At 38.9% G+C, this 25,795-nt stretch overlaps 2 protein-coding genes across 7 annotated transcripts in view; both read left to right on the top strand.

Moving 5' to 3' along the window:
* Window positions 1–6,342, top strand: part of map3k1 (mitogen-activated protein kinase kinase kinase 1, E3 ubiquitin protein ligase) — a 42,049-nt gene extending 35,707 nt beyond the window's left edge. For all 4 annotated transcript variants that reach the window (XM_052566679.1, XM_052566680.1, XM_052566681.1 and 1 more), the window contains exons 16-20: window positions 118–280; window positions 574–705; window positions 1,585–1,727; window positions 2,966–3,097; window positions 4,544–6,342. In XM_052566679.1, coding sequence (XP_052422639.1) covers window positions 118–280; window positions 574–705; window positions 1,585–1,727; window positions 2,966–3,097; window positions 4,544–4,693 — 720 coding nt within the window. In that variant the 3' untranslated portion in view covers window positions 4,694–6,342. The remainder of the gene's footprint in view (window positions 1–117; window positions 281–573; window positions 706–1,584; window positions 1,728–2,965; window positions 3,098–4,543) is intronic.
* Window positions 6,343–8,175: 1,833 nt separating this feature from the next.
* On the top strand, window positions 8,176–15,704 carry hmgcs1 (3-hydroxy-3-methylglutaryl-CoA synthase 1 (soluble)). Of its 3 annotated transcripts, none has more exons than XM_052567919.1 (10): window positions 8,176–8,319; window positions 10,006–10,463; window positions 10,862–10,987; window positions 11,076–11,240; window positions 11,836–12,004; window positions 12,147–12,317; window positions 12,391–12,497; window positions 13,197–13,322; window positions 13,405–13,562; window positions 13,634–15,704. In XM_052567919.1, the coding sequence occupies exons 2-10, from the start codon at window positions 10,016–10,018 to the stop codon at window positions 13,721–13,723; spliced, it is 1,560 nt and encodes a 519-aa protein (XP_052423879.1). In that variant the 5' UTR covers window positions 8,176–8,319; window positions 10,006–10,015; the 3' UTR covers window positions 13,724–15,704. The 3 variants fall into 3 exon arrangements, with proteins under 3 accessions (XP_052423879.1, XP_052423878.1, XP_052423880.1); XM_052567918.1 differs by lacking the exon at window positions 8,176–8,319 and adding an exon at window positions 8,938–9,101; XM_052567920.1 differs by lacking the exon at window positions 8,176–8,319 and adding an exon at window positions 9,044–9,133.
* Window positions 15,705–25,795: the final 10,091 nt, after the last annotated feature.

Raw genomic sequence — 25,795 nt, 5'->3', positions numbered from 1 at the left:
GTGTCACACACCACCCAGCACTTCACAAGAGATTACCACCATGCATTCATGATCTTCAGGCTGCAAGCCTCCCCTTTGAAAAGGTTACTGATCAGTCCTGCCATTTTTACTCCTCAGGTGACGTATGTGAGGAACACGTCCTCGGAGCAGGAAGAGGTGGTGGAGGCACTACGAGAGGAGATCCGCATGATGGGTCTCCTCAACCACCCCAACATCATCCGGATGCTTGGAGCAACCTGTGAGAAGAGCAACTACAACCTGTTTGTGGAGTGGATGGCAGGTAGGTGGTCCACAATCATGCAGAGAGTAAAGGTGCGGTCACATGACAAAAACGGTCCATTTATCAGTTTGAAATCTCTTGATGATGGTGGTGCATCTGCATGACTAACTTTAAAGCTATTACGAAATCTGTCCTCCTCACACAAATTACAAACTGAGTGGATCCTTATTGAATTGAAAGGATTCCCCCATGAAAAAGACAATGTGACCGTACCATAGGTAGTGTTGGGATCCTTTTGGCTACTGATTTGTCCTATTCCATTAAATGTAATACTCAGACTCCTGTCTTCTTAGGTGGCTCTGTGTCTCATCTCTTAAATAAGTATGGTGCCTTTAAGGAGGGAGTGGTCATCAACTACACCGAGCAGCTTCTGCGAGGTCTGGCGTACCTCCACGAGAACCAGATCATCCACCGGGACATCAAAGGTACAGCTAACTCTGCTACGCTCTCTGTACTGGGAGGAGTGCTCTTGTGTTGATGGATGTAGAGGGCAGTGAGGTGTGTTTTAAGCTTGTTCCCAACCTAATCAGGCACTCAAATGAACTGATCAGAGGCGAATATGAGCGGCGTGTCTTGGGCTTTAGTCAAATACACGGTTATAGTTTACACTTCTCAGTCAGCATTAACAGTACAGTAGGTGATGTTCAGTTTGCATACTTTTGAACTCTTCCCTCTCTTGATTAAAGCTCCAGATATCACAAAAAGAGCAATACAAGCCCCTTAAAACACAGCATAATAAACAGACAGCAGGAAACCAATATAACTAATATTAATAGTATTCTACATTGTTCTGTTCTAAATGTAATTTATTATTAATTGAATTTTTCAATATAAAATATTTAGATATGAATTCATTGAAATAAAACCATAACATTTTATTAATAAATTGATTCAGAAACATCTTGATTAAAGTTTAATTGCACCTAAAAGTTTCATTTAATAGCAGTCAGCTGGGAGCAGTATTGGTTTTTTTTACTAAATAAATAATTTATAACCAAAAAAAAAAAAAAGATTTAAACAGGGTGAAGTACTTTGCATTTCTAGAGTATTGAATTTATTAATCATAAAATGCCCTTTTTGTCTATGTTCAGAATAACTACACAAGTTAATAACCATATGATGAAATATATTGTTATAAATACTGTGAAACTGAATTTTTGGTCATACTGCCCACCCCAATCCACGCCTGGGCAATCCCAGAATGCATTTCAGATAAACCCAGTTATTCTGAGATGAACAAGTGGAGAAACTCTGTCTCTACATGGGCAGGAGCAGAGCTTTATTGCATGTTTCTGTCACTGCAGGTGCCAATCTGCTGATAGACAGCACGGGTCAGAGGTTGAGGATAGCTGATTTTGGGGCAGCGGCGCGTCTGGCTTCAAAAGGCACCGGTGCAGGGGAGTTTCAGGGGCAGCTCCTGGGGACCATTGCCTTCATGGCTCCTGAGGTAAACATTTGACTCTAAACTACGGTTAATACTTGCTGTAACACTGTCTCACAAACAATATTAAAGCGTCAAATGCTGCATTCAAATGGGTCACCGTATGTGGCACTGTTTCTTTTGTTTGCAGAATTTGTTGATATGTTATAATGCAGCTAATGTAGAAAACTATAGATCCATCTGGTTTTACACATTAGTTGCTTTGCTTGAGTCCATTTGATTCACATACGTAAAGACGTCAGCCTGCCCGGACTCTGCTCAAAGCTCTGGTGGCTTGGTTGGAGAATGAGAGAAAGAGAGACCCTCCCAGACAAAAGAAAGCTTGTTCATTTTGAAGAGGTTCAGTGATGAATACACTGCTGGGGGAGGCAGGGCCAGCTGAACTGATTCCTAATTAAACAGAGTTTGGGCACACAATAACAACACGGACTCAAGGGTCGGCCAATTGTGGCTGCTTTAAAAGAACTGCAATTTACTTTCATTTCAACTTGAGATCTAAATCCACTTTGTCCTGTTTTCCTGACTGGCCACGAAACTATGAACCGCACACACAGAGGTCACCAGACTTGACCACAGTTTTGTGGAAAGACATTTAAATGTCCAGAGCTTAGATGGCAAGAAAAGTTGTGCACCTGTGTACCCTTACTTCACATTACATGGTGCAGAGAAAGAAAACATTTGAATTAGATCAGTTTATCACTTGAATGGCTGGCCGATGCCACCTTTTAATTTGTTTTGTATGGGCTTTTTCATTTAAATGTACGGTCAGTAAATCAGTTCTTTAGCTGGGTAACTCACAAAATCAATGACAACTACAGAAACGGCATTATAGAATACAGTGTGTGTTGTGTATTGTATATATGAACAGTTCTCTTCATGCATGTACTTCTAAAAAAACAAAACAAGTGTTTTTAATAATGAAGCAGAGAACTTTTAATTTGTACATTATCATTCAAGCTGACAATGTCGAAGTGGACCCCTCGATGCTTTTTAGGTTTTGTACAGGATTTCAGATTCACACGTTGTAGCACCGTTTTGTCCTCTTTGGCCCTCCATGACTAATAACTCAGAGAATTACTGACTAGTGTACTGGGCTCATTCTGAGGGCAGAGGACTGAGAGAGACAGTGACTCATGCTGCGAGGGTGACCGTTCTGTGAAGAGGACAGATCAGAGGTGTGCAGTCCTGTGTCCCAGTGAGCCTCAGAAGTCATGAGTGTGATGTGTGTGTGTGTGTGTGTGCAGGTGCTGAGAGGACAGCAGTACGGGCGCAGCTGTGACGTCTGGAGTGTGGGCTGTGCTATTATAGAGATGTCCTGTGCCAAGCCGCCCTGGAACGCAGAGAAACACTCCAACCACCTGGCACTCATTTTCAAGGTGAGAACAGTGTGTAGATATCAGGGCTCCTACCGGGTTTGGAGAATAACAGAAATGATGATTCTGGTGGGGTGGAGGGGGTTTACTGCATGATGATTGAAGTGGCCTTAAGAAATGAACTAAAGAAACTGTGAGGAATTGTTTACTAAAACATGGACAGAATGGTCCTGAGAACTCGCGCTGTCATTCAAATGATTCCAAGCACCAAATGTGAGTAGAGTCAGCACTGAAATGTGTTACTCGCCCCGGGGACTTTTTATGAATGGTGATGAGATGACAACTATTGTTTGAAAATGATTATATTACTGCCTTAAATTTGGCTGAAAAAAAAAAACATACACAGAATTATTATAGGCAACAGCCATAATCAAAAGATGAACATTTATTATTAAGCAAGAACACATGGACAAGACCATTTGAATTTATTTGGGTGAATATAACATAGTTTACAATATTGCACACAATTTACACTCGTTTAACAAGCATTTTAGACATTTAAAAAAAAAATCAGATTATATTTACTCTGTAATCACTTTTTGAATAAAAATTGTGCTAATTCGCATCCCAGTGTAAATTAAATATTATAATGGATAAAATCAGTTTGTTATGCAAGGCAAAAGGCATTTTCATCATGTGAAACGACCGCTGCTGACGCTTTTAAATAATCTAATTTACAGCACAGTAAAGACTTGATAAATGAACTTGGCTCAGAATGCCCACACTGTAACTCAGTGGATGTGCTGTTTTGTCAGAGACAGGCTCAACCCAGCAATTGGGTGGAGAAAAAAATAACCCAGCGTTAAAAATAATTACCCTGTACCTGGGTAAAAATATTAAAAACAACCGAATTAAATGACCCAACAAGCTGAACCCAGCATTTGGGTTAAAAAATAAATAATAATAATAACCCAGCAATTTTTTGAATGCAGGAAAAATTACCCAGCACCTGTTTAAAAAGAAATATAATAAAGTGACCCAACACACTGAACCCAGCATTTGGGTAAAAAAAGATATATAGATATATAAAAACAGCATTTTTTTTTAAAACATAGGAAAACTAAAACAACCAAATAAAATGACCCAACAAGCTGAACCCACTATTTGTGTTAAAAAAATAAATAACTGACCAATTTTTTTTTACTTTTTTTTTTTTTTTTTTTTTTTTACAATGCAGCAAAACTAACTAGCACCCAGGTAAAAAATATATATATAATATAAACAACTCCATAAAACTAACCAACAAGCTGAAAAAAATTGCATTATGGTTCGGATTAAGGTTACCTGCATGCAATTATGCATAATTAATTGGTGTTAAAATCGTAATTACATATAACATGTGTAACAAGGACACCTTAAAATAAAGCATTACTGTATTTTTCCCCAGCACTGACATGTATAGATTTGTGTGTGTATATCTGAACTCCTGTCTCACTTTAAATCTCCCAGATCGCCAGTGCTACCACAGCACCCTCGATCCCTCCCCACCTGTCTCCAGGCCTGCGGGACGTCACCCTGCGCTGCCTGGAGCTCCAGCCCTCCGACCGCTCGCCCTCCAGAGAGCTGCTGAAGCACCCCATCTTCCGGCACAGCTGGTAGAGCGAGACCTCCGACTACTGAAGCTCATCCTGCTGTCGTTCTCTTGCCACGGTCACTGAAGCTGGAGCTCAATACCTGATGCAAACCCCGCTAGCACATGTGTCTGTATGAAAGTGCCATGTCTGTTTTTAACTGCAGATCCCTGCTTACCTTCTGAGTCTTTAGGTCAGTTCATCTGTTAAATCTCCTCACATTTTAACACTGTTTGTGTCAAGCCTCGTGATTTGCTTTCCACCACGAATGTGTTTTGGTGAAAGACAAATCTTTGCTAGTTGATCTAGCGCACCGCTGAATGTGAATGCTTCTGATGCCGGTATGTATAGATGTCTGCTTTTACTTGTTTGGGTGTAATCGGGAACCTTTGCAAAGCTATCACCCAATTTTAGACTGTGATGTGTGTCTGTAACTTTGATTTTACTTGTTGGAAAGTCTCACTGGAACATAATTTCTGATCTCCAACTCAGCTGTTTATTGCTCAGCCATGTTTTTGGTGCGTTCTGTAAGTGATTAAGCTTCCTAAAGGAGTATTCAGCACCTTTTCCTGATTATTTCCTCATGTGTTATTTACTCCGTTTCATGCTGTTGAACATTTGGGTGGAGGGATCATATTTAGCTAAAGATATTAGTGCTCGTTATCATTGTTTTCCCAAAAACAATTAGCATTATGCAGATGTCAGGTGTCTGAACTGTAGCTCTTCAAGTGTTGTTGCTGCTGACACATTATTTGACCTTATTTGGACTCCAATCTCAGTTTTAAACTTGACCGTTTCCAAACTATTTTTAAAAGTGATTTTATTTAATGCTAAATTGTGGAATACAGGCCGATCAAGCTTGAAGAGTTCAGATGTAAATATGGATTTTGGTAGCTAAATGTATTTTACTCGACTCCTGCAATTTTGTATTTATTTTATTTTTTGGAAGCCACACTTCTCATCATTAATACTTATTTTGTTCCTGCATTTGGGTGTTTTATTTTATTTTTTTCTATGCCTTTATAAAAGCTTTAAAGTTATGCACTCTTGTCTTTTTATATACTGGAAAGATGTCAGTTTCAGTCCGCTTCATAAAATCTAATCAGTATTACTTGAGTTTTCCACATCTTCTTCTGTCGTTTCAGTTCGATCATCTCAAGCAGCTTGTTGCTCACTGTGTGTTATTATTCTGTTATTTCACTGGCTTTTTTTGTTTTTTTGATGGGGGCTGAACGGACCTGTATGAAAGGATGCCGTTTCTCGTCACTTGGTGGTACTTTTTATGTGAAGATGGTCTATTGCTGTTTTATTCCAGTCTTTTCTACCTCAGGTGTCCTCTAGAGTTTTCTTCTACCAAAGTTCACTTTCTCAATATATATATATAAATAATTATATATAAATATATATTCTTTTATTATAATTTTATATCTCTCTCTATTTTTTCCCCTTAAAGATCTCCAGGGCTCAAGGGCTAACTAATATTAGCTCCTTTTATTGTTGTGCAAATACATCTCTGGGTTCAGCGAGAGAAACTTTAATTGGCTAAAGCTGTATCTTTTAATCTTGTGTAGCTTTTGTCAAAAATGTTTTAATTCTTAGGTTTTTACCCCATTTGAAACATTTTATAATGAAATCTACCTATTTTGGTCTTTATAGCAAATAAAACGTATAGGAAAATCTTTCTCTCTGCCTCTTTTTCTTTCACATATTGACAACACATAACAAAATGTGCTGATTGCATTTGTTCAGATCAGTGTTATCCTGCTGTCTACAGTATCATGTGATCGGTGTTGAGTAATGACGGCCGTAGCATGTTTAACTTCCATTGCTGTGACTTCACTCATGTATATGGTGTAGAAGAAGCCTTGACTGAGCTCAGATATCAGTTCAGTATCTGATGGAGAGCATCACCTGCCGTTCAACTACAGTGATGAACATCAGTACAGTTCTCCCTGTTTTTCTGACTGTGGAAAGCTCTGAATGCATGTTTAATGTCCTTCTTTTTTAGAAATTATAGTAAATTCATAATTACTTCCTAGAATGCGGGAGTTTAAAAAAATTTTATTATTTAATTCGTATACAAGACTGCAGATGAACTTTTATTGGTTTAGTTGTGCTCCTCAAATCTGTTCTGATTACGTCCAGATCGACTGAATGTTCAGAATGTAATCAGTCAGCAGACATCTCGACATCGAGCGAGTCTTCTTACAAGCTCAAGCTTTTTATAGATTTGTATTTATCTGAATGCAAAGTATATATTTTTTTTCATGCTCGTGACCAATCCACATGAATCAGTAGGTTTTTGTTGTTTTTTTAAATTATCATTTATTTCTGTGATGCAAAGCTGAATTTTAGGATCATTATCACATGATCCTTTAGAAATCATTCTAATATGATGATTCATGATCAAAGTTGGAAACAGTTCTGCTGCTTAATATTTTTTCAGAACATGTGATACTTTTTTAGGATACTTTGATGAATAAAAAAAAAGAAGCTATGTTTTTAAAATATAAATATTTTGTAATAACAATTACACTACTGGTTAGTAATTTGGGGTCAGTATTTTTTTTCTTTTTTTTTATAAAATCAATACTTTTATTCAGCAAGGATGTGTTAAATTGATAAAAAGTGATCGTTAAAGAAAATAATATTGTGGTGAGAGAATGAAGTGGAAAATGCTGCTGAGAAAGTGGGTGGTGTTCTGTAAAGGATAAGATGCACTTTATACTTCCAGCAGCTGTTCTGTGTTCAGGGAGTTATTCGCCCATTTCTGTTCTCTGTTTGTCTCAGCCTTTTGAACTTATGTTTTATGTTACACTTTGCATGAAATAAAAGCAGTCACATTACTTAAAAATGCACTTTCTGAAGCACACCCAAAAGTTGTTATACGTGTTTGAGTTTCAAGAGAAAAATGTGGAAATAATTTCTCTTTTCTTTGCTTTCTGTAAAAGATTAAAATAGACTTGATAAAATCTCTCACTTCTTTACAATTGAATGTGAGGAGATTACAATACATCAGAAATATGGTAATAAAAGCTATTAAAATATTTGCTCTTTTCACTCAACACTGCTGTTTATTTGAAACAATAGAGAGATAGCTCCATCTCTTTAGATAGAATATGAATTCTAAATGTGCTGTTATAGTATTTATATAGTATTTAACACTAATTTACACTAGTAACCTCATTCTCAAGCTGGACTGTTAAAACGAGGGAAACTAGGCTTTTTTTCTTCTCTTCTTTTCAAAATACACTTTTGAATATCTTCACTCTGTGGGTCACACATGACGTCATTCAGTGAGCAGCGAACAGAAGTGTGCTGATCCTCTGATGGGATGTGCTTCGGCGTTCAGTCTCTGGGAGTCATGGAAACAGTGTTATGGCCAGTAAATCAGCCGCGCGCTGTGATTGGCTGCCGCTCTCTCACCATACACCGTCACTCACTCACACCATTGAACCACTGTGCGCACCTCGCTCGCGACCCTCCTTTCTCGACCGCTCATTGGCTGAGGACTTCAAAGGGGCGGGAGAAGCAAGTCCTCGGAACAGCGTGTGTTTTGATTGACAGCCCAGGTATCGGGCTCTTAGCGTGTATAAATAGTGTCTTTAACCTCGCGCTCAACAAGCGACTGAAGAACTGAACTCTGCTGTACAGGTAAGAGTCGAACACGGATTTATTTAATACGGAGTTAGCCTTGATCTAATTTAAGTTACTGTTATTTGAAAAGTTTCAATGTAACTAAACTCACATTACATTTTTAAAAGCTAGAATGACTGATCTCAACAGACTTCATCTCAATAACAGTCCAGTAATCCTGGAAGACCGAAGATAATGTAGGGAGCATGTATTTGAAACGCTCTTTTATTCATTATAATTAGTAGTAGGCCTGTTGTTTTAGTTAAATAGAAAATATGTGCAAAAATAATTAAAATCACCATCAATTTAATGTGGAAATTATACTCGGCCAGAAAAAAATATATAATGAATAAAAATCACATTATTGTGCATCTAAAATCTGTCCCTGCAAAAAGCTGATACTCCAATCTCAGACTAGTGGATATTGTAAATACTAAGCGCTGATTTGAACACAAACATACATTTTATTATTATTATTTTTTTCCAATAAAATTCGCGTTTAATAAAACGTTTAACTAAGACACTAAATACACATATTTTGTTTTAACGAAAAACGCTTTAGTCATACATTATTCCCGAATATTATGATTAGCAGTAGTGCTCTCTCCAGTGCATTAAAAGTTCGTGTCTACTACACACTTGGATGGACGCAGTTTTAAGTACGTAGTAGGCGTCTGTGAATTGAGTCGCGCGCCTGCGTGAGCGGAAGTGGGTCCGTCCTCATATCCTGCTCGACTGCACCAAACATCTGACCTTATGAGCTCTCCTGACAGCTACAGCAGCTAACACATGATTGTGAGGTAGGAGCTGATCTGTTTCTGAAGGGACTGCTGTAAGTGTGCTGTTAGCAACACGACAAACCAGCTCGCTTCATTTATTAGCATTATATATTATGCTAATTATGCTATGATGGGATGTTTATTAGGCAAAGATTGGTACAGAAGAAAGATTAGGCAAACAGTTTCTATAGGTTTCGCCTAATTCATATTGACTAGAGAGCCAGTTGACAGAAACACCCGTTTATAACCTGCATGCTGTGACTGTAAGCCTCTTTTAAGTCTGTCCCAAGATCACATAGTGCGCTTGTTTCTGGTGATTTCTAGTGAACTCTGTTTTTTCTGCATGCTCTGTGTGTAAATAAACGCCTACCAGTGGTGTGTGTACTTGTTTTGCTCCCCACGGAGAGGTCAGGTGTGTTTACTCGCCATATCTAAGTGGGTTAAAGGTGATGTTGTTCCGCAGATGAAGGGTTAATCTCATTAGAGGAGAGCAGAGCTGGCTTTGTGTGCCTCTGTCACTTCACAGTGGCTCTTCCTCTTATTTTGGGGTAAACACATTTTCATTAAATTAAATTGATCAAATGTAAAGATAAAGATATTTGTGACCCTTAATACATCATCTGAAAGCTGAATAAATAAGCTCTCCACTGATGTATGATGTATTAGGATCAGAAAGCATTTGGCTGTAATTTTTATCAAATAAATGCAGCCTTGGTGAGCATAAGACGTCTTTCAAAAAATTAACAAATCATAATTATACCATATTTTTGACCAGTAGGGTATATCTGCATTTATCTGTAAGCAGTGAACCTGTTTTCTTAATATCAGTCTGTTGAAAAAAAAGCGTAACTGAAAGTGTAATAATAAACCTGTGTGGGCGAAATCACCAGACATCGGTTTTAAAGTTTGCATGTTCTTGTCTCAGTCCGTTCAGGATGCCTGGATCACTTCCTGCTGTTTGTGAGGCCGCGTGGCCCAAGGATGTGGGCATCATCGCCCTGGAGGTGTACTTCCCCTCTCAGTACGTGGAGCAGGCGGAGCTGGAGGAGTTCGATGGGGTCTCAGCCGGTAAATACACGGTGGGGCTGGGTCAGGCGCGCATGGGCTTCTGCTCGGACCGTGAGGACATCAGCTCTCTGTGTCTGACCGTGGTGCAGCGGCTGATGGAGCGCAGCGGCCTGTCCTACGACAGCGTGGGCCGGCTGGAGGTGGGCACAGAGACCATCATCGACAAGTCCAAGTCCTCCAAGACTGTCCTGATGCAGCTGTTCCAGGAGTCGGGCAACACTGACGTGGAGGGAGTGGACACCACCAACGCCTGCTACGGAGGAACCGCTGCGCTCTTCAACGCCGTCAACTGGGTGGAGTCCAGCTCCTGGGACGGTGCGCGTCTCACACACACACACACACACACACTCATCTACACAAGACCACTCCAGCTCACACTTCACCACACAAGCAGAAAAACAATCGGATTTATAATAACATTTCGCTTAGAGATTGAGAAGTGTTTTGATTTTTAATTTAGAATTACTGTAATCCAAAAACAAACATTAACAGCTTATCAAATCAAGTTTTGGGGGGATTACAGTAATTACGTTTTTATTTACAGCTAAACAATCTTTATATATAGATATAATATATTTAATATGAAGAGTTCAGATGCAAAAAAATAAATTTCAGCTGGCACTTAGAGGCTTTTGCATATGAATTTTTATATATAGCGTATATTATTATTATTATTATTATTATTATTATTATTTTTAATTACAATGTGGCAGGCCGGTACGCTCTGGTGGTGGCGGGGGACATTGCTGTGTACGCCTCGGGCAGTGCCAGGCCGACGGGGGGAGCTGGAGCCGTGGCCATGCTGGTGGGACCCAACGCCCCTCTGGCCTTCGAGAGAGGTACGAGCCTCAGTGACCTCATGACCTTTGTCTCAGTAACCTAGAGAGAAACCTGGTTATTATTTCCTGTACTCCCTTATTTAAACAGGGCTTCGTGGGACACATATGCAGCATGCGTATGACTTCTATAAGCCAGATATGGTGTCAGAGTATCCCGTGGTGGACGGCAAGCTCTCCATCCAGTGTTACCTCAGCGCTTTAGACCGCTGCTACTCCGTCTACAGGAACAAGATCCACGGCCAGTGGCAGAGAGGTCCGCTACAGATCCACAAACAATACAAACACCTCATTCAGTTCAATGAGCCTTTATTTAGTCAGTGAATTAATTGATTTATAATCTGAATCTAAAAATCACGTCATTCTTATTCAGCCATATTGGGAGAGTCAGTATTGACAAATATTTAGCCAAACAAAAAAGATCAAAAGGCATCATTAAAAATGTAAACCAAAAGATAATCTCGGAGAATTCATATTCAGTGATTTTCCAGACATTAATTGGGATGAAAATTAATTCTGCCAGTGTTATATTTTTCTGTGATTGCACTGTTTGGATAAATCACATTAGTTGGTATAAAGGAGTCCCAGTAGTTTTGCTTTAGTGCATTACTGTGTTATACCCAAATAAACCATGATCTTTCATCATGTCTGGTACTAAATGTGAATGGTTTATGTTCACCGTATCAGCCAAACGTTCAGGTGATTTAGTTTTCAATGTCTCAACAATCCATGCATCTCCAGTAGTGATGAAACGATTCGCTTCACTCTCAAATCGATTGACTAGGGATGTGTCACAGTGTCTGATGTACTGAGTTAGTGTTGTTGAGGGTCTTCTCTTCCTGGTGTTTCAGAGGGTCTTGACAAGCGTTGCAGTCTGGAAGACTTCGGCTTCATGGTGTTTCACTCTCCTTACTGTAAACTGGTGCAGAAGTCTCTGGCTCGACTGATGCTCAACGACTTCCTGTGTCACCCCAGTCCAGACACCGAGAGCGGGCCCTTCAGCGGACTGGACGCTTTCAGGTTAATATCCTCCCACGCAACACAGTGACACACTTATAGGATATTTAGTTAAATGTATTTATTTATATTTTGAATGTTTTTAAAGATTCCTCTCACAGCAGTAGAAACCAAACATGTGACATTTCTTCCTCATGTCTTGCAGAGATGTGAAGATCGAGGACACTTATTTCGACAGAGATGTGGAGAAGGCCTTTCTGAAGGCCAGCTCAGAAGCGTTCGAGAACAAGACCAAGGCGTCTCTCCTGATCTCGAACCAGAATGGTAACATGTACACCCCGTCGGTGTACGGCTGCTTGGCTTCGGTCCTCGCTCAGTAAGTGTCACGTCACTCCTCATGCCTCATGGGGCTCTTCAGAGCCGCTGTAAATGTGTGTTCATCTCTGCAGACACACACCGCAGCAGCTGGCAGGACAGAGAATCGGTGTGTTCTCCTACGGCTCCGGCTTTGCTGCTACGCTCTACTCCATCAAAGTCACACAAGACGCTACACCGGGTACACACACACACACACACACACACACAGAAGCTGTCTTCATTAGAGTGTCATTACTCTAGTGTGGGCACTTTTATAACAAGACAATAGTTTTATCTGGAAAAATGTTTTTGATATATTGTAACATTTACCTAAAAATTTGGTATCGGTAAGATTTATTATGTTTTTTCCTTTTGCTCATCAAGGCTGTATCTATTTGATTAATTTTTTTAATATATATATATATATATATATATATATATATATATATATATATATATATATATATATATATATATATATATATATATATATATATATATTTTTTTTTTTTTGTCAAATATTATTGAAATTTTAAATTACAGTTTTCTATTTTAATATCCTTTAAAATGTAATTTATTTATCTTCAGAAATCATGAAATATGACGATTTAAAATCAGTGTCGGAAACTGTTGTGCTGCTTAATATTTTTTGAAACCTATAATACTTTTTTAGGATTCTTTGATAAATAAAAAGTTCGAAGGAACAGTGTTCATATTTAAAATATCTTCCCGATCCCAAACTTTTGTACAGCACTGTACATATTGATGTATTTTAGTAAATGAAAGGTACTTCATCTTAATTTAGCATTAATATCAACCAAAAAAACCTCATCTTGACAAACATCTCCTGTATGAGTTGCAGTCATTAATAACTGCTCTCTGTTGTGATGATGGTCAGGATCTGCTCTGGATAAGCTGGTCTCCAGTCTGTGTGACTTACAGGACAGACTGGACTCCAGGAAGAAGGTTTCACCTCATCTTTTTGCTCAGAACATGAAGCTCAGAGAAGAAACCCATCATTTAGGTAATCAAGCATTCGTGTTCTGCCCTTCCTTCAATGATTTTGTCTCCATTCAACTCTTGTGATGTTCCTCACATTTCCACAGCAAACTACACCCCTCAAGGCCCGGTGGAGGACCTCTTCCCGGGAACATGGTACCTGACTCGTGTGGACGAGAAGCATCGCAGACAGTACTCCAGACGCTCGATGAGCGCTGAGCGACCGCTGGAGGCCGGACTCATCACTTCCTGCATCACAGCCGAGGTGTGTTTTGTGTCATAGGATTTCAATGTAAACAGTTTCTGTGGGGCTGATGGTGTTTCTCTCTTTCTCAGCATATCCCCAGTCCGCTGAAGAAGATGCCCCGCATCCCCGCCGCCACAGCTGGCCCTGAGGCGCTCGTCATCAGTAACGGGGACCATTAGGTTTACCTCCGTGAGGTGCACACCATGGTCTGGAAAACCCCCACGCAGGACTTCTGCAGCCGGATCACTTCTCATTGAGTCTGTGAAACTCTTTTTAATGTCCAGGACAGACTCCGCTCGACCGTCACTGTGCTGAAGATGGCAGAGGTCTCTCACAAACTGCTGCTCAGTCGTCTATGCAGAAATCCTGAATGCTTTCATTCGTTCAAGTCCAAAATATCTACCTGTTGGCATTCCACAAGCTCCACGCTGTCTTTTTTTAACCATCAAACCAACCCCCTCATTTAAAACAGACGTTTAGGAGAAAACATGGATGTCTTGACGATCCAAACGCTGTCTCTGTCCTCGTCAGCGGACGTCTCTGTCTCTAGTCAGTCTCCTCATCATGGCCATGTCAAGAAAATGTGCCTGGATCACATATTAATGAGCCATAATTCAAGCATTACATTCTCCTGTGTAGTAATAACTGTTCAGTCGCTGCTAAACCGGCTTCTGTCAGCATTTATGTCTTTTGAAACAAGAATCATTTATCTGATTTTCATGCTAGCCAAAGTAGATGTTCATTTCTATGAACACAGACGATTGTACAGAGGATAAAAACAATGTGATGATAATTTAGTAACAATGGGTTAAAGCTATGAAATAGTATAATAATCAGTTAAACTGGTAACATCTTTTGGACAAAAGAGTGTGTTGGTGATGAGAGTGAGCACGAGCACTATCTGTTCGTCAGCTGGCCACCTACAAATAAAAACTGTCATCATTTACTCAGCCTTGTTTCACTCCAAACCTGTACACTCTCAGAGGAAAAAGGTACAAAAGCTGTCGCTAGGGCTGTACATTTGCAAGAGATAGACCCAGGGTCCATATTGGTACCATAAAGGTATATATAGTACGAATAAGGGCATAATATAAGAACCCAAAGTGTACATATCATACTTAAAAAGTTTAATAAATAAATTACTATTATATGGAAAGCTTTTGTACCTTTTTTCCTGAGTATGTGACTGACTATCTTCTGAGCAGTAATAAAAGACAATATTTAGAAAAATGTTGGTTAACTGAGCAGTCCTGGTTCCCATTGACTTTCAATGAATGGACAAAAAAAGAAAAATAATAAATGGGGATTGAAACTGTTTGGTTATTTTTAATATCATCGTTCATGATACACAGAAGTCAGTTCTGCAGGTTTGAACATGAGTGTGTAAGTGATGTCAGACTTTTCATTCTTGGGTGAACTGTGCCTTTAACTCACCCTTTATCAACTATTTGTAGATCACAACTAACTCTAATATTCATCGATCTGTTGAGAAATTGCTGAATCGTTTTTATTGTCAAATGTTTGGCCTGTGATTGTTCCTAACTACAGAGCACTTCTCCGAAATGATGCAACTTATTTAGAGATTTATTGATTTCAGATGTATAATGGGAGAGAAGCAATATTAGTAATACAACGGTATTGTAAATGTTAGCACCTTAACACCTTGATGCTAAATGGTTTATGTCAGATATACTAGGCTAAAAGCCCCCCCCCCCCCAAAAAAAAGATATCTTCAGAATTAAATAATTGTTGATTGCATAAACACTGATAGCAAGATGGTATTACCTTTCAGAACACCCTTCAATCCGTGGGTCCATGTTATCATCTGAATAACAAGAGCACTGCTTGTCCATCCACTTTGAGAAGCCTTATTCTGGCCATGCACAGAACACAAATATTTTCTGAAAACTTTATGGAGAGATTTTTCTTTTTCATTCTGCTGCCAACACATGTTGACTGTATAGAGTTGTAACTTGAAGCAGCCAATGTTTACATCTCCCTCGGATCAGTTCATACCAACAATTGGTAAGTAATGTACAGCACTAACTTATATTTGTAGAGGGACAACATCTATTTGTGATCAGGTGTAACTTGCAGAAAACAAGCTGTATGTGGGAATCTGACGATATATGAACTGATGATTAAATGTTGATTTGCTGACGTCTCGGTTTATTCTTTGTCTCTGGAGGTTTGGACTTGAATGCTTTGTATCCACAGAATTACTGCAGAGCTGAAGTAACATGTATCACAAATATTTACATATTTTAAAAAGAGCTCTTGTCTTTGTCAGCAGTTTGGAGACTGTGCTATGGAAAAGAGACATCAATTAATAAATGCCCCTAGAATATCTAATACTTTTGATAAAACTGGGAATAAATTGCACTATGTTGCATTACACTACAATGCAATACGATGCATTGCATATGGGGTTTACCGTTACTGACGCCTGATTTGTTAACGTTTCTGTAGCTGCACAAACCAATGGCACGTTAGGAAGTCAGATTGGGCGGAGCTCAGAGTGCATTTCACCATAATCTATTCTTTTTCAGCGATGAGACCCTTTGCTGACCCCCTGCTGTCCCTCCCTCTTCACCGTGGAAGGAGCCACCAGCTGTGGAAGAAGACACTTCCCCTGCAGCCACCCGGCTACTTGACTTTCAAATAAATGCAAAGTGAACTGTAAATACAAAACTCTATTTGAGACAATAAAGCTTGGAGGGGCAGATTTTCTCACCAATGCATGGTCAGATTTTGTCACCAACGCATGAAGTCGGATTTTCTCACAAATGTGTGAAGTCAGATTTTCTCACCAATGCGTGAAGTCAGATTTTCTGAAATTGCGTGAAGTCAGATTTTCTCACCAATGCGTGAAGCCAGATTTTCTCACCAATGCGTAAAGTCAGATTTTCTGAAATTGCGTGAAGCCAGATTTTCTCACCAATGCGTGAAGCCAGATTTTCTCACCAATGCGTAAAGTCAGATTTTCTGAAATTGCGTGAAGTCAGATTTTCTCACCAATGCGTGAAGCCAGATTTTCTCACCAATGTGTAAAGTAAGATTTTTCTCACCAATGTGTAAAGTAAGATTTTTCTCACCAATGCGTGAAGTCAGATTTTCTCACAAATGCCTAAAGTCAGATTTTCTCACCAATGCGTGAAGCCAGATTTTCTCACCAATGCTTAAAGTAAGATTTTTCTCACCAATGCGTTAAGTCAGATTTTCTCACCAATGCGTGAAGTCTGATTTTCTCACAAATGCCTAAAGTCAGATTTTCTCACCAATGTGTGAAAGCAGATTTGCTTACAATGCGTAAAGTAAGATTTTTCTCGCCAATGTGTGAAGTCAGATTTTCTCACCAATGCGTTAAGTCAGATTTTCTTAAAATGCGTGAAGGCAGATTTTGTCACCAATGCATAAAGTAAGATTTTTCTCACCAATGCGTTAAGTCAGATTTTCTCACAAATGCCTAAAGTCAGATTTTCTCACCAATGTGTGAAAGCAGATTTGCTTACAATGCGTAAAGTAAGATTTTTCTCGCCAATGTGTGAAGTCAGATTTTCTCACCAATGCGTGAAGTCTGATTTTCTCACAAATGCCTAAAGTCAGATTTTCTCACCAATGTGTGAAAGCAGATTTGCTTACAATGCGTAAAGTAAGATTTTTCTCGCCAATGTGTGAAGTCAGATTTTCTCACCAATGCGTGAAGTCTGATTTTCTCACAAATGCCTAAAGTCAGATTTTCTCACCAATGTGTGAAAGCAGATTTGCTTACAATGCGTAAAGTAAGATTTTTCTCGCCAATGTGTGAAGTCAGATTTTCTCACCAATGCGTTAAGTCAGATTTTCTTAAAATGCGTGAAGGCAGATTTTGTCACCAATGCATAAAGTAAGATTTTTCTCACCAATGCGTGAAGTCAGATTTTCTCACCAATGCGTGAAGTCAGATTTTCTCACCAATGCGTGAAGTCAGATTTTCTCACCAATGCATAAAGTAAGATTTTTCTCACCAATGCGTTAAGTCAGATTTTCTCACCAATGCGTGAAGTCTGATTTTCTCACCAATGCGTGAAGTCTGATTTTCTCACAAATGCCTAAAGTCAGATTTTCTCACCAATGTGTGAAAGCAGATTTGCTTACAATGCGTAAAGTAAGATTTTTCTCACCAATGCGTTAAGTCAGATTTTCTCACCAATGCGTGAAGTCTGATTTTCTCACAAATGCCTAAAGTCAGATTTTCTCACCAATGTGTGAAAGCAGATTTGCTTACAATGCGTAAAGTAAGATTTTTCTCGCCAATGTGTGAAGTCAGATTTTCTCACCAATGCGTTAAGTCAGATTTTCTTAAAATGCGTGAAGGCAGATTTTGTCACCAATGCATAAAGTAAGATTTTTCTCACCAATGCGTTAAGTCAGATTTTCTCACCAATGCGTGAAGTCAGATTTTCTCACCAATGCGTGAAGTCAGATTTTCTCACCAATGCGTGAAGTCAGATTTTCTCACCAATGCGTGAAGTCAGATTTTCTCACGCGTGAAGCCAGATTTTCTCACCAATGCGTGAAGTCAGACTTTCTCAACCAATGCGTGAAGTCAGATTTTCTTAAAATGCGTGAAGTCAGATTTTGTCACCAATGCGTGAAGTCAGATTTTCTCACCAATGTGTGAAAGCAGATTTGCTTACAATGCGTAAAGTCAGATTTTCTGAAATTGCATGAAGTCAGATTTTCTCACCAATGCGTGAAGCCAGATTTTCTCACCAATGCGTGAAGCCAGATTTTCTCACCAATGCGTAAAGTAAGATTTTTCTCACCAATGCGTAAAGTAAGATTTTTCTCACCAATGCATAAAGTAAGATTTTTCTCACCAATGCGTGAAGTCAGATTTTCTCACAAATGCCTAAAGTCAGATTTTTTCACCAATGCGTGAAGCCAGATTTTCTCACCAATGCATAAAGTAAGATTTTTCTCACCAATGCGTTAAGTCAGATTTTCTCACCAATGCGTGAAGTCTGATTTTCTCACAAATGCCTAAAGTCAGATTTTCTCACCAATGTGTGAAAGCAGATTTGCTTACAATGCGTAAAGTAAGATTTTTCTCACCAATGCGTGAAGTCAGATTTTGTCACCAATGCGTGAAGCCAGATTTTCTCACCAATGCGTGAAGCCAGATTTTCTCACCAATGTGTGAAGCCAGATTTTCTCACCAATGCGTAAAGTCAGATTTTCTGAAATTGCGTGAAGCCAGATTTTCTCACCAATGCGTGAAGCCAGATTTTCTCACCAATGCGTAAAGTCAGATTTTCTGAAATTGCGTGAAGTCAGATTTTCTCACCAATGCGTGAAGCCAGATTTTCTCACCAATGTGTAAAGTAAGATTTTTCTCACTAATGCGTTAAGTCAGATTTTCTCACCAATGCGTGAAGTCAGATTTTCTCACCAATGCGTGAAGTCTGATTTTCTCACAAATGCCTAAAGTCAGATTTTCTCACCAATGTGTGAAAGCAGATTTGCTTACAATGCGTAAAGTAAGATTTTTCTCGCCAATGTGTGAAGTCAGATTTTCTCACCAATGCGTGAAGTCTGATTTTCTCACAAATGCCTAAAGTCAGATTTTCTCACCAATGTGTGAAAGCAGATTTGCTTACAATGCGTAAAGTAAGATTTTTCTCGCCAATGTGTGAAGTCAGATTTTCTCACCAATGCGTTAAGTAAGATTTTCTTAAAATGCGTGAAGGCAGATTTTGTCACCATTGCATAAAGTAAGATTTTTCTCACCAATGCGTTAAGTCAGATTTTCTCACCAATGCGTGAAGTCAGATTTTCTCACCAATGCGTGAAGTCAGATTTTCTCACCAATGCGTGAAGTCAGATTTTCTCACCAATGCATAAAGTAAGATTTTTCTCACCAATGCGTTAAGTCAGATTTTCTCACCAATGCGTGAAGTCTGATTTTCTCACCAATGCGTGAAGTCTGATTTTCTCACAAATGCCTAAAGTCAGATTTTCTCACCAATGTGTGAAAGCAGATTTGCTTACAATGCGTAAAGTAAGATTTTTCTCACCAATGCGTTAAGTCAGATTTTCTCACCAATGCGTGAAGTCTGATTTTCTCACAAATGCCTAAAGTCAGATTTTCTCACCAATGTGTGAAAGCAGATTTGCTTACAATGCGTAAAGTAAGATTTTTCTCGCCAATGTGTGAAGTCAGATTTTCTCACCAATGCGTTAAGTCAGATTTTCTTAAAATGCGTGAAGGCAGATTTTGTCACCAATGCATAAAGTAAGATTTTTCTCACCAATGCGTTAAGTCAGATTTTCTCACCAATGCGTGAAGTCAGATTTTCTCACCAATGCGTGAAGTCAGATTTTCTCACCAATGCGTGAAGTCAGATTTTCTCACCAATGCGTGAAGTCAGATTTTCTCACGCGTGAAGCCAGATTTTCTCACCAATGCGTGAAGTCAGACTTTCTCAACCAATGCGTGAAGTCAGATTTTCTTAAAATGCGTGAAGTCAGATTTTGTCACCAATGCGTGAAGTCAGATTTTCTCACCAATGTGTGAAAGCAGATTTGCTTACAATGCGTAAAGTCAGATTTTCTGAAATTGCATGAAGTCAGATTTTCTCACCAATGCGTGAAGCCAGATTTTCTCACCAATGCGTGAAGCCAGATTTTCTCACCAATGCGTAAAGTAAGATTTTTCTCACCAATGCGTAAAGTAAGATTTTTCTCACCAATGCATAAAGTAAGATTTTTCTCACCAATGCGTGAAGTCAGATTTTCTCACAAATGCCTAAAGTAAGATTTTTCTCACCAATGCATAAAGTCAGATTTTTCTCACCAATGCGTTAAGTCAGATTTTCTCACCAATGCGTGAAGTCTGATTTTCTCACAAATGCCTAAAGTCAGATTTTCTCACCAATGTGTGAAAGCAGATTTGCTTACAATGCGTAAAGTAAGATTTTTCTCACCAATGCGTGAAGTCAGATTTTGTCACCAATGCGTGAAGCCAGATTTTCTCACCAATGCGTGAAGCCAGATTTTCTCACCAATGTGTGAAGCCAGATTTTCTCACCAATGCGTAAAGTCAGATTTTCTGAAATTGCGTGAAGCCAGATTTTCTCACCAATGCGTGAAGCCAGATTTTCTCACCAATGCGTAAAGTCAGATTTTCTGAAATTGCGTGAAGCCAGATTTTTCTCACCAATGCGTGAAGCCAGATTTTCTCACCAATGCGTGAAGTCAGATTTTCTCACCAATGCGTGAAGTCTGATTTTCTCACCAATGCGTGAAGCCAGATTTTCTCACCAATGCGTGAAGCCAGATTTTCTCACCAATGCGTGAAGTCAGATTTTCTCACCAATGCGTGAAGTCAGATTTTCTCACCAATGCGTGAAGTCAGATTTTTTCACCAATGCGTGAAGTCAGATTTTCTCACCAATGCATGAAGTCAGATTTTCTCACCAATGTGTGAAAGCAGATTTGCTTACAATGCGTAAAGTCAGATTTTCTGAAATTGCATGAAGTCAGATTTTCTCACCAATGCGTGAAGCCAGATTTTCTCACCAATGCGTGAAGCCAGATTTTCTCACCAATGCGTGAAGCCAGATTTTCTCACCAATGCGTGAAGCCAGATTTTCTCACCAATGCGTGAAGTAAGATTTTTCTCACCAATGCGTAAAGTAAGATTTTTCTCACCAATGCGTGAAGTCAGATTTTCTCACCAGTGCATAAAGTAAGATTTTTCTCACCAATGCGTGAAGTCAGATTTTCTCACCAATGCGTGAAGTCTGATTTTCTCACAAATGCCTAAAGTCAGATTTTCTCACCAATGCGTGAAGCCAGATTTTCTCACCAATGCATAAAGTAAGATTTTTCTCACCAATGCGTTAAGTCAGATTTTCTCACCAATGCGTTAAGTCAGATTTTCTTAAAATGCGTGAAGGCAGATTTTGTCACCAATGCATAAAGTAAGATTTTTCTCACCAATGCGTTAAGTCAGATTTTCTCACCAATGCGTTAAGTCAGATTTTCTTAAAATGCGTGAAGGCAGATTTTGTCACCAATGCATAAAGTAAGATTTTTCTCACCAATGCGTTAAGTCAGATTTTCTCACCAATGCGTGAAGTCAGATTTTCTCACCAATGCGTGAAGTCAGATTTTCTCACCAATGCATGAAGTCAGATTTTCTCACCAATGCGTGAAGTCAGATTTTCTCACCAATGCGTGAAGTCAGATATTCTCACCAATGCGTGAAGCCAGATTTTCTCACAAATGCGTGAAGTCAGACTTTCTCAACCAATGCGTGAAGTCAGATTTTCTTAAAATGCGTGAAGTCAGATTTTGTCACCAATGCGTGAAGTCAGATTTTCTCACCAATGTGTGAAAGCAGATTTGCTTACAATGCGTAAAGTCAGATTTTCTGAAATTGCATGAAGTCAGATTTTCTCACCAATGCGTGAAGCCAGATTTTCTCACCAATGCGTGAAGCCAGATTTTCTCACCAATGCGTAAAGTAAGATTTTTCTCACCAATGCGTAAAGTAAGATTTTTCTCACCAATGCGTGAAGTCAGATTTTCTCACCAATGCATAAAGTAAGATTTTTCTCACCAATGCGTGAACTCAGATTTTCTCACCAATGCGTGAAGTCTGATTTTCTCACAAATGCCTAAAGTCAGATTTTCTCACCAATGCGTGAAGCCAGATTTTCTCACCAATGCATAAAGTAAGATTTTTCTCACCAATGCGTTAAGTCAGATTTTCTCACCAATGCGTGAAGTCTGATTTTCTCACAAATGCCTAAAGTCAGATTTTCTCACCAATGTGTGAAAGCAGATTTGCTTACAATGCGTAAAGTAAGATTTTTCTAACCAATGTGTGAAGTCAGATTTTCTCACCAATGCGTTAAGTCAGATTTTCTTAAAATGCGTGAAGGCAGATTTTGTCACCAATGCATAAAGTAAGATTTTTCTCACCAATGCGTTAAGTCAGATTTTCTCACCAATGCGTGAAGCCAGATTTTCTCACCAATGCGTGAAGTCAGATTTTCTCACCAATGCATGAAGTCAGATTTTCTCACCAATGCGTGAAGTCAGATTTTCTCACCAATGCGTGAAGTCAGATTTTCTCACCAATGCGTGAAGCCAGATTTTCTCACAAATGCGTGAAGTCAGACTTTCTCAACCAATGCGTGAAGTCAGATTTTCTTAAAATGCGTGAAGTCAGATTTTGTCACCAATGCGTGAAGTCAGATTTTCTGAACTACGGGATCAGTTTGCACAGCCACTTAACCGGGTGATGGCTGTATGATGTATGCAGTATGGAGTACATCAAGGCTCAGTACTAGGGCCGCTACTCTTCACTCTTTATATGTTACTCCTTGGGAGATATCATCAGGAAACATTGTGCTAGCTTTCACTGTTATGCTGATGATACTGATAGTGATTTTCTGATCTTTGGCAGGGAGACTTTTTCTTTTAAAAAAGAAGTTCCCAGCATCTCTACTGTTGCTGAGAGATTGATAAACACTTTTGTGTTTTCCCGTATTGATTACTGTAATGCCTTGTTAGCTGGCGTGTCAAAAGCTACCTTAAACAGAATGCAGGTCTTACAAAATTCAGCTGCCAGAATCCTTACTAGAACTAATATACATGATCATATTACTCCCGTTTTGCACTGGCTTCCCATTAGGTTTAGGGTGGACTTCAAAATTCTGATGCTTATAAGGCACTGCATGGTTTAGCACCTCAATACTTGACCGAGCTTTTAACTCCATATACTCCAAAACGTGATCTTCGTTCTTCGGAATCTGGTCTTTTAACTGTTCCTTCAACTCGTTTAAAATCAATCGGTGACAGGGCTTTTTCTTCATTAGCTCCAAAACTTTGGAATTCTCTACCGATTGAGATTACGCAAGCTAAATCTTTTGGTATTTTCAAATCACAGCTTAAAACTAATTTTTTTAGGTTTGCTTTTAATTGATCTATTGTTTTTTATGTTTATTTTACAGTGTATTGCGTCTTTTTGTGTGCTGTATTTTCTTTCTTCTTTGTTGTTTTAATTGTTTCTGTACATCGCTTTGAGATGTACATTTAAAGGCGCTATAGAAAATAAAGGTTATTATTATTATTATTATCTTATAGCATCTTAAACAAATGGTTTCTAAAACAAGGTTAGAGGTGTGCGACCAAAAAGTCAGTTCACAGCTCTGCAGGCATTTGAAAAATACTAATGCATTTATTCATCTTAGTTAAATGTTAATTTCAAAATACGTTACATTTTTTAAATAAAAAAGTTGTACCTCAAGGCTCAGTACTAGGGCCGCTACTCTTCACTCTTTATATGTTACCCCCTGGGAGATATCATCAGGAAACATGGTGTTAGCTTTCACTGTTATGCTGATGATACTCAGCTCTATATTTCTTCGCGGCCCAGTGAAATACACCAATTTGAAAAACTAATGGAATGCATAGTCGTTATAAAAAACTGGATGTAATTTCTTACTGCTAAATTCTGAAAAAAACAGATGTGTTAATTATAGGACATAAAACCTCTGCTTGTATTCACATGGAACACTGTCTAAGACTTGATGGCTGCTCTGTCAAATCTTCGTCATCAGTTAGGAACCTAGGTGTGCTAATCGCAATCTTTCCTTAGAAAGCCACGTTTCTAGCCTTTGTAAAACTGCATTTTTCCATCTCAAAAATATATCTAAATTACGGCCTATGCTCTCAATGTCAAATGCAGAAATGCTAATCCATGCATTTATGACCTCAAGGTTAGATTATTGTAATGCTTTATTGGGTGGTTGTTCTGCACGCTTAGTAAATAAGAGAGTTCTTACTAGAACCAGCAAGTATGACAATATTAGCCCGGTCTTGTCATCAATGCACTGGCTCCCTATCAATCATTGTATAAATTGTAAAATATTGCTTATTACTTATAAAGCCCTAAATGGTTTAGCACCTCAGTATTTGAATGAGCTCTTGTTACATTATATTCCTCCATGTCTGCTGCGTTCTCAAAACTCAGGCAATTTGATAATACCTAGAATATAAAAATCAAAAAATCTGTATCCAGATCAGAGAGTCACTGCAGTCGCCCGGATCCAGTACGTATCCAGACCAGATGGTGGATCAGCACCTAGAAAGGACCGCTACATCCCTGAAAGACAGCGGAGACCAGGACAACTAGAGCCCCAGATACAGATCCCCTGTAAAGACCTTGTCTCAGAGGACCACCAGGACAAGACCACAGGAAACAGATGATTCTTCTGCACAATCTGACTTTGCTGCAGCCTGGAACTGAACTACTGGTTTCGTCTGGTCAGAGGAGAACTGGCCCCCAACTGAGCCTGGTTTCTCCCAAGGTTTTTTTCTCCATTCTGTCACCGATGGAGTTTCGGTTCCTTGCCGCTGTCGCCTCTGGTTTGCTTAGTTGGGGTCACTTCATCTACAGCGATATCGTTGACTTGATTGCAAATAAATGCACAGACACTATTTAAATTGAACAGAGATGACATCACTGAATTCAGTGATGAACTGCTTTTAACTATCATTTTGCATTATTGACACACTGTTTTCCTAATGAATGTTGTTCAGTTGCTTTAACGCAATATATTTTGTTTAAAGTGCTATATAAATAAAGTTGACTTGACTTTACTTTATCACCTCTTTTTACTTTGAGATCGCACTGAGGTTAAATACAGGTTTAACATCATAACAACATATAGTTTAATAGCTATGATGCTGTTTTTGAAATCAAATATTTACATAGTTATGAATGAAAACATCTACCAATGGCGTGAGAAAAAAAAAGTTAATCTTAAAAAATAAACCATATACAAAAATCCAAATGAGAAATAAAAGAGTTATCAAATAAGTGTCCTAAACTCCTAAAACACTGGTGTCTCATATTTATCACAAGATGGTGCTATAATCATGATGCTTGTTCCGCCCACACCATTCAAAGCTATATTAATAAAGTAAAACCGTGTTTCGAGTAAAAATAAAGCGGAGTCTCTTTAATTCTGTAAGCCTCTATATAATGAAAATCTGTCTTAAAGTTATTTTATTTTTATTGTCGTAGTATGAACCAAAAATTTTACCGCTTGAGATCTTAATTCCATACATTGTTTCATTGTGTCGTTTTCCGACCGTAGTAAAGTAATTACAAGGAAGGATAAAAAATGTGAGTAAATAATTAGAGTGGACTGAGGGAGTGATGTGTGCGTGCGTGCGTGCGCGCTCCCTGC

Source organism: Carassius gibelio, chromosome B10 (genome assembly GCF_023724105.1).
Source record: "Carassius gibelio isolate Cgi1373 ecotype wild population from Czech Republic chromosome B10, carGib1.2-hapl.c, whole genome shotgun sequence".
In the NCBI taxonomy this organism is placed as follows: domain Eukaryota; kingdom Metazoa; phylum Chordata; class Actinopteri; order Cypriniformes; family Cyprinidae; genus Carassius; species Carassius gibelio.
The sequence above is the reverse complement of the archived record's forward strand: the minus strand, read 5'-3'. Positions and strand labels throughout refer to the sequence as shown.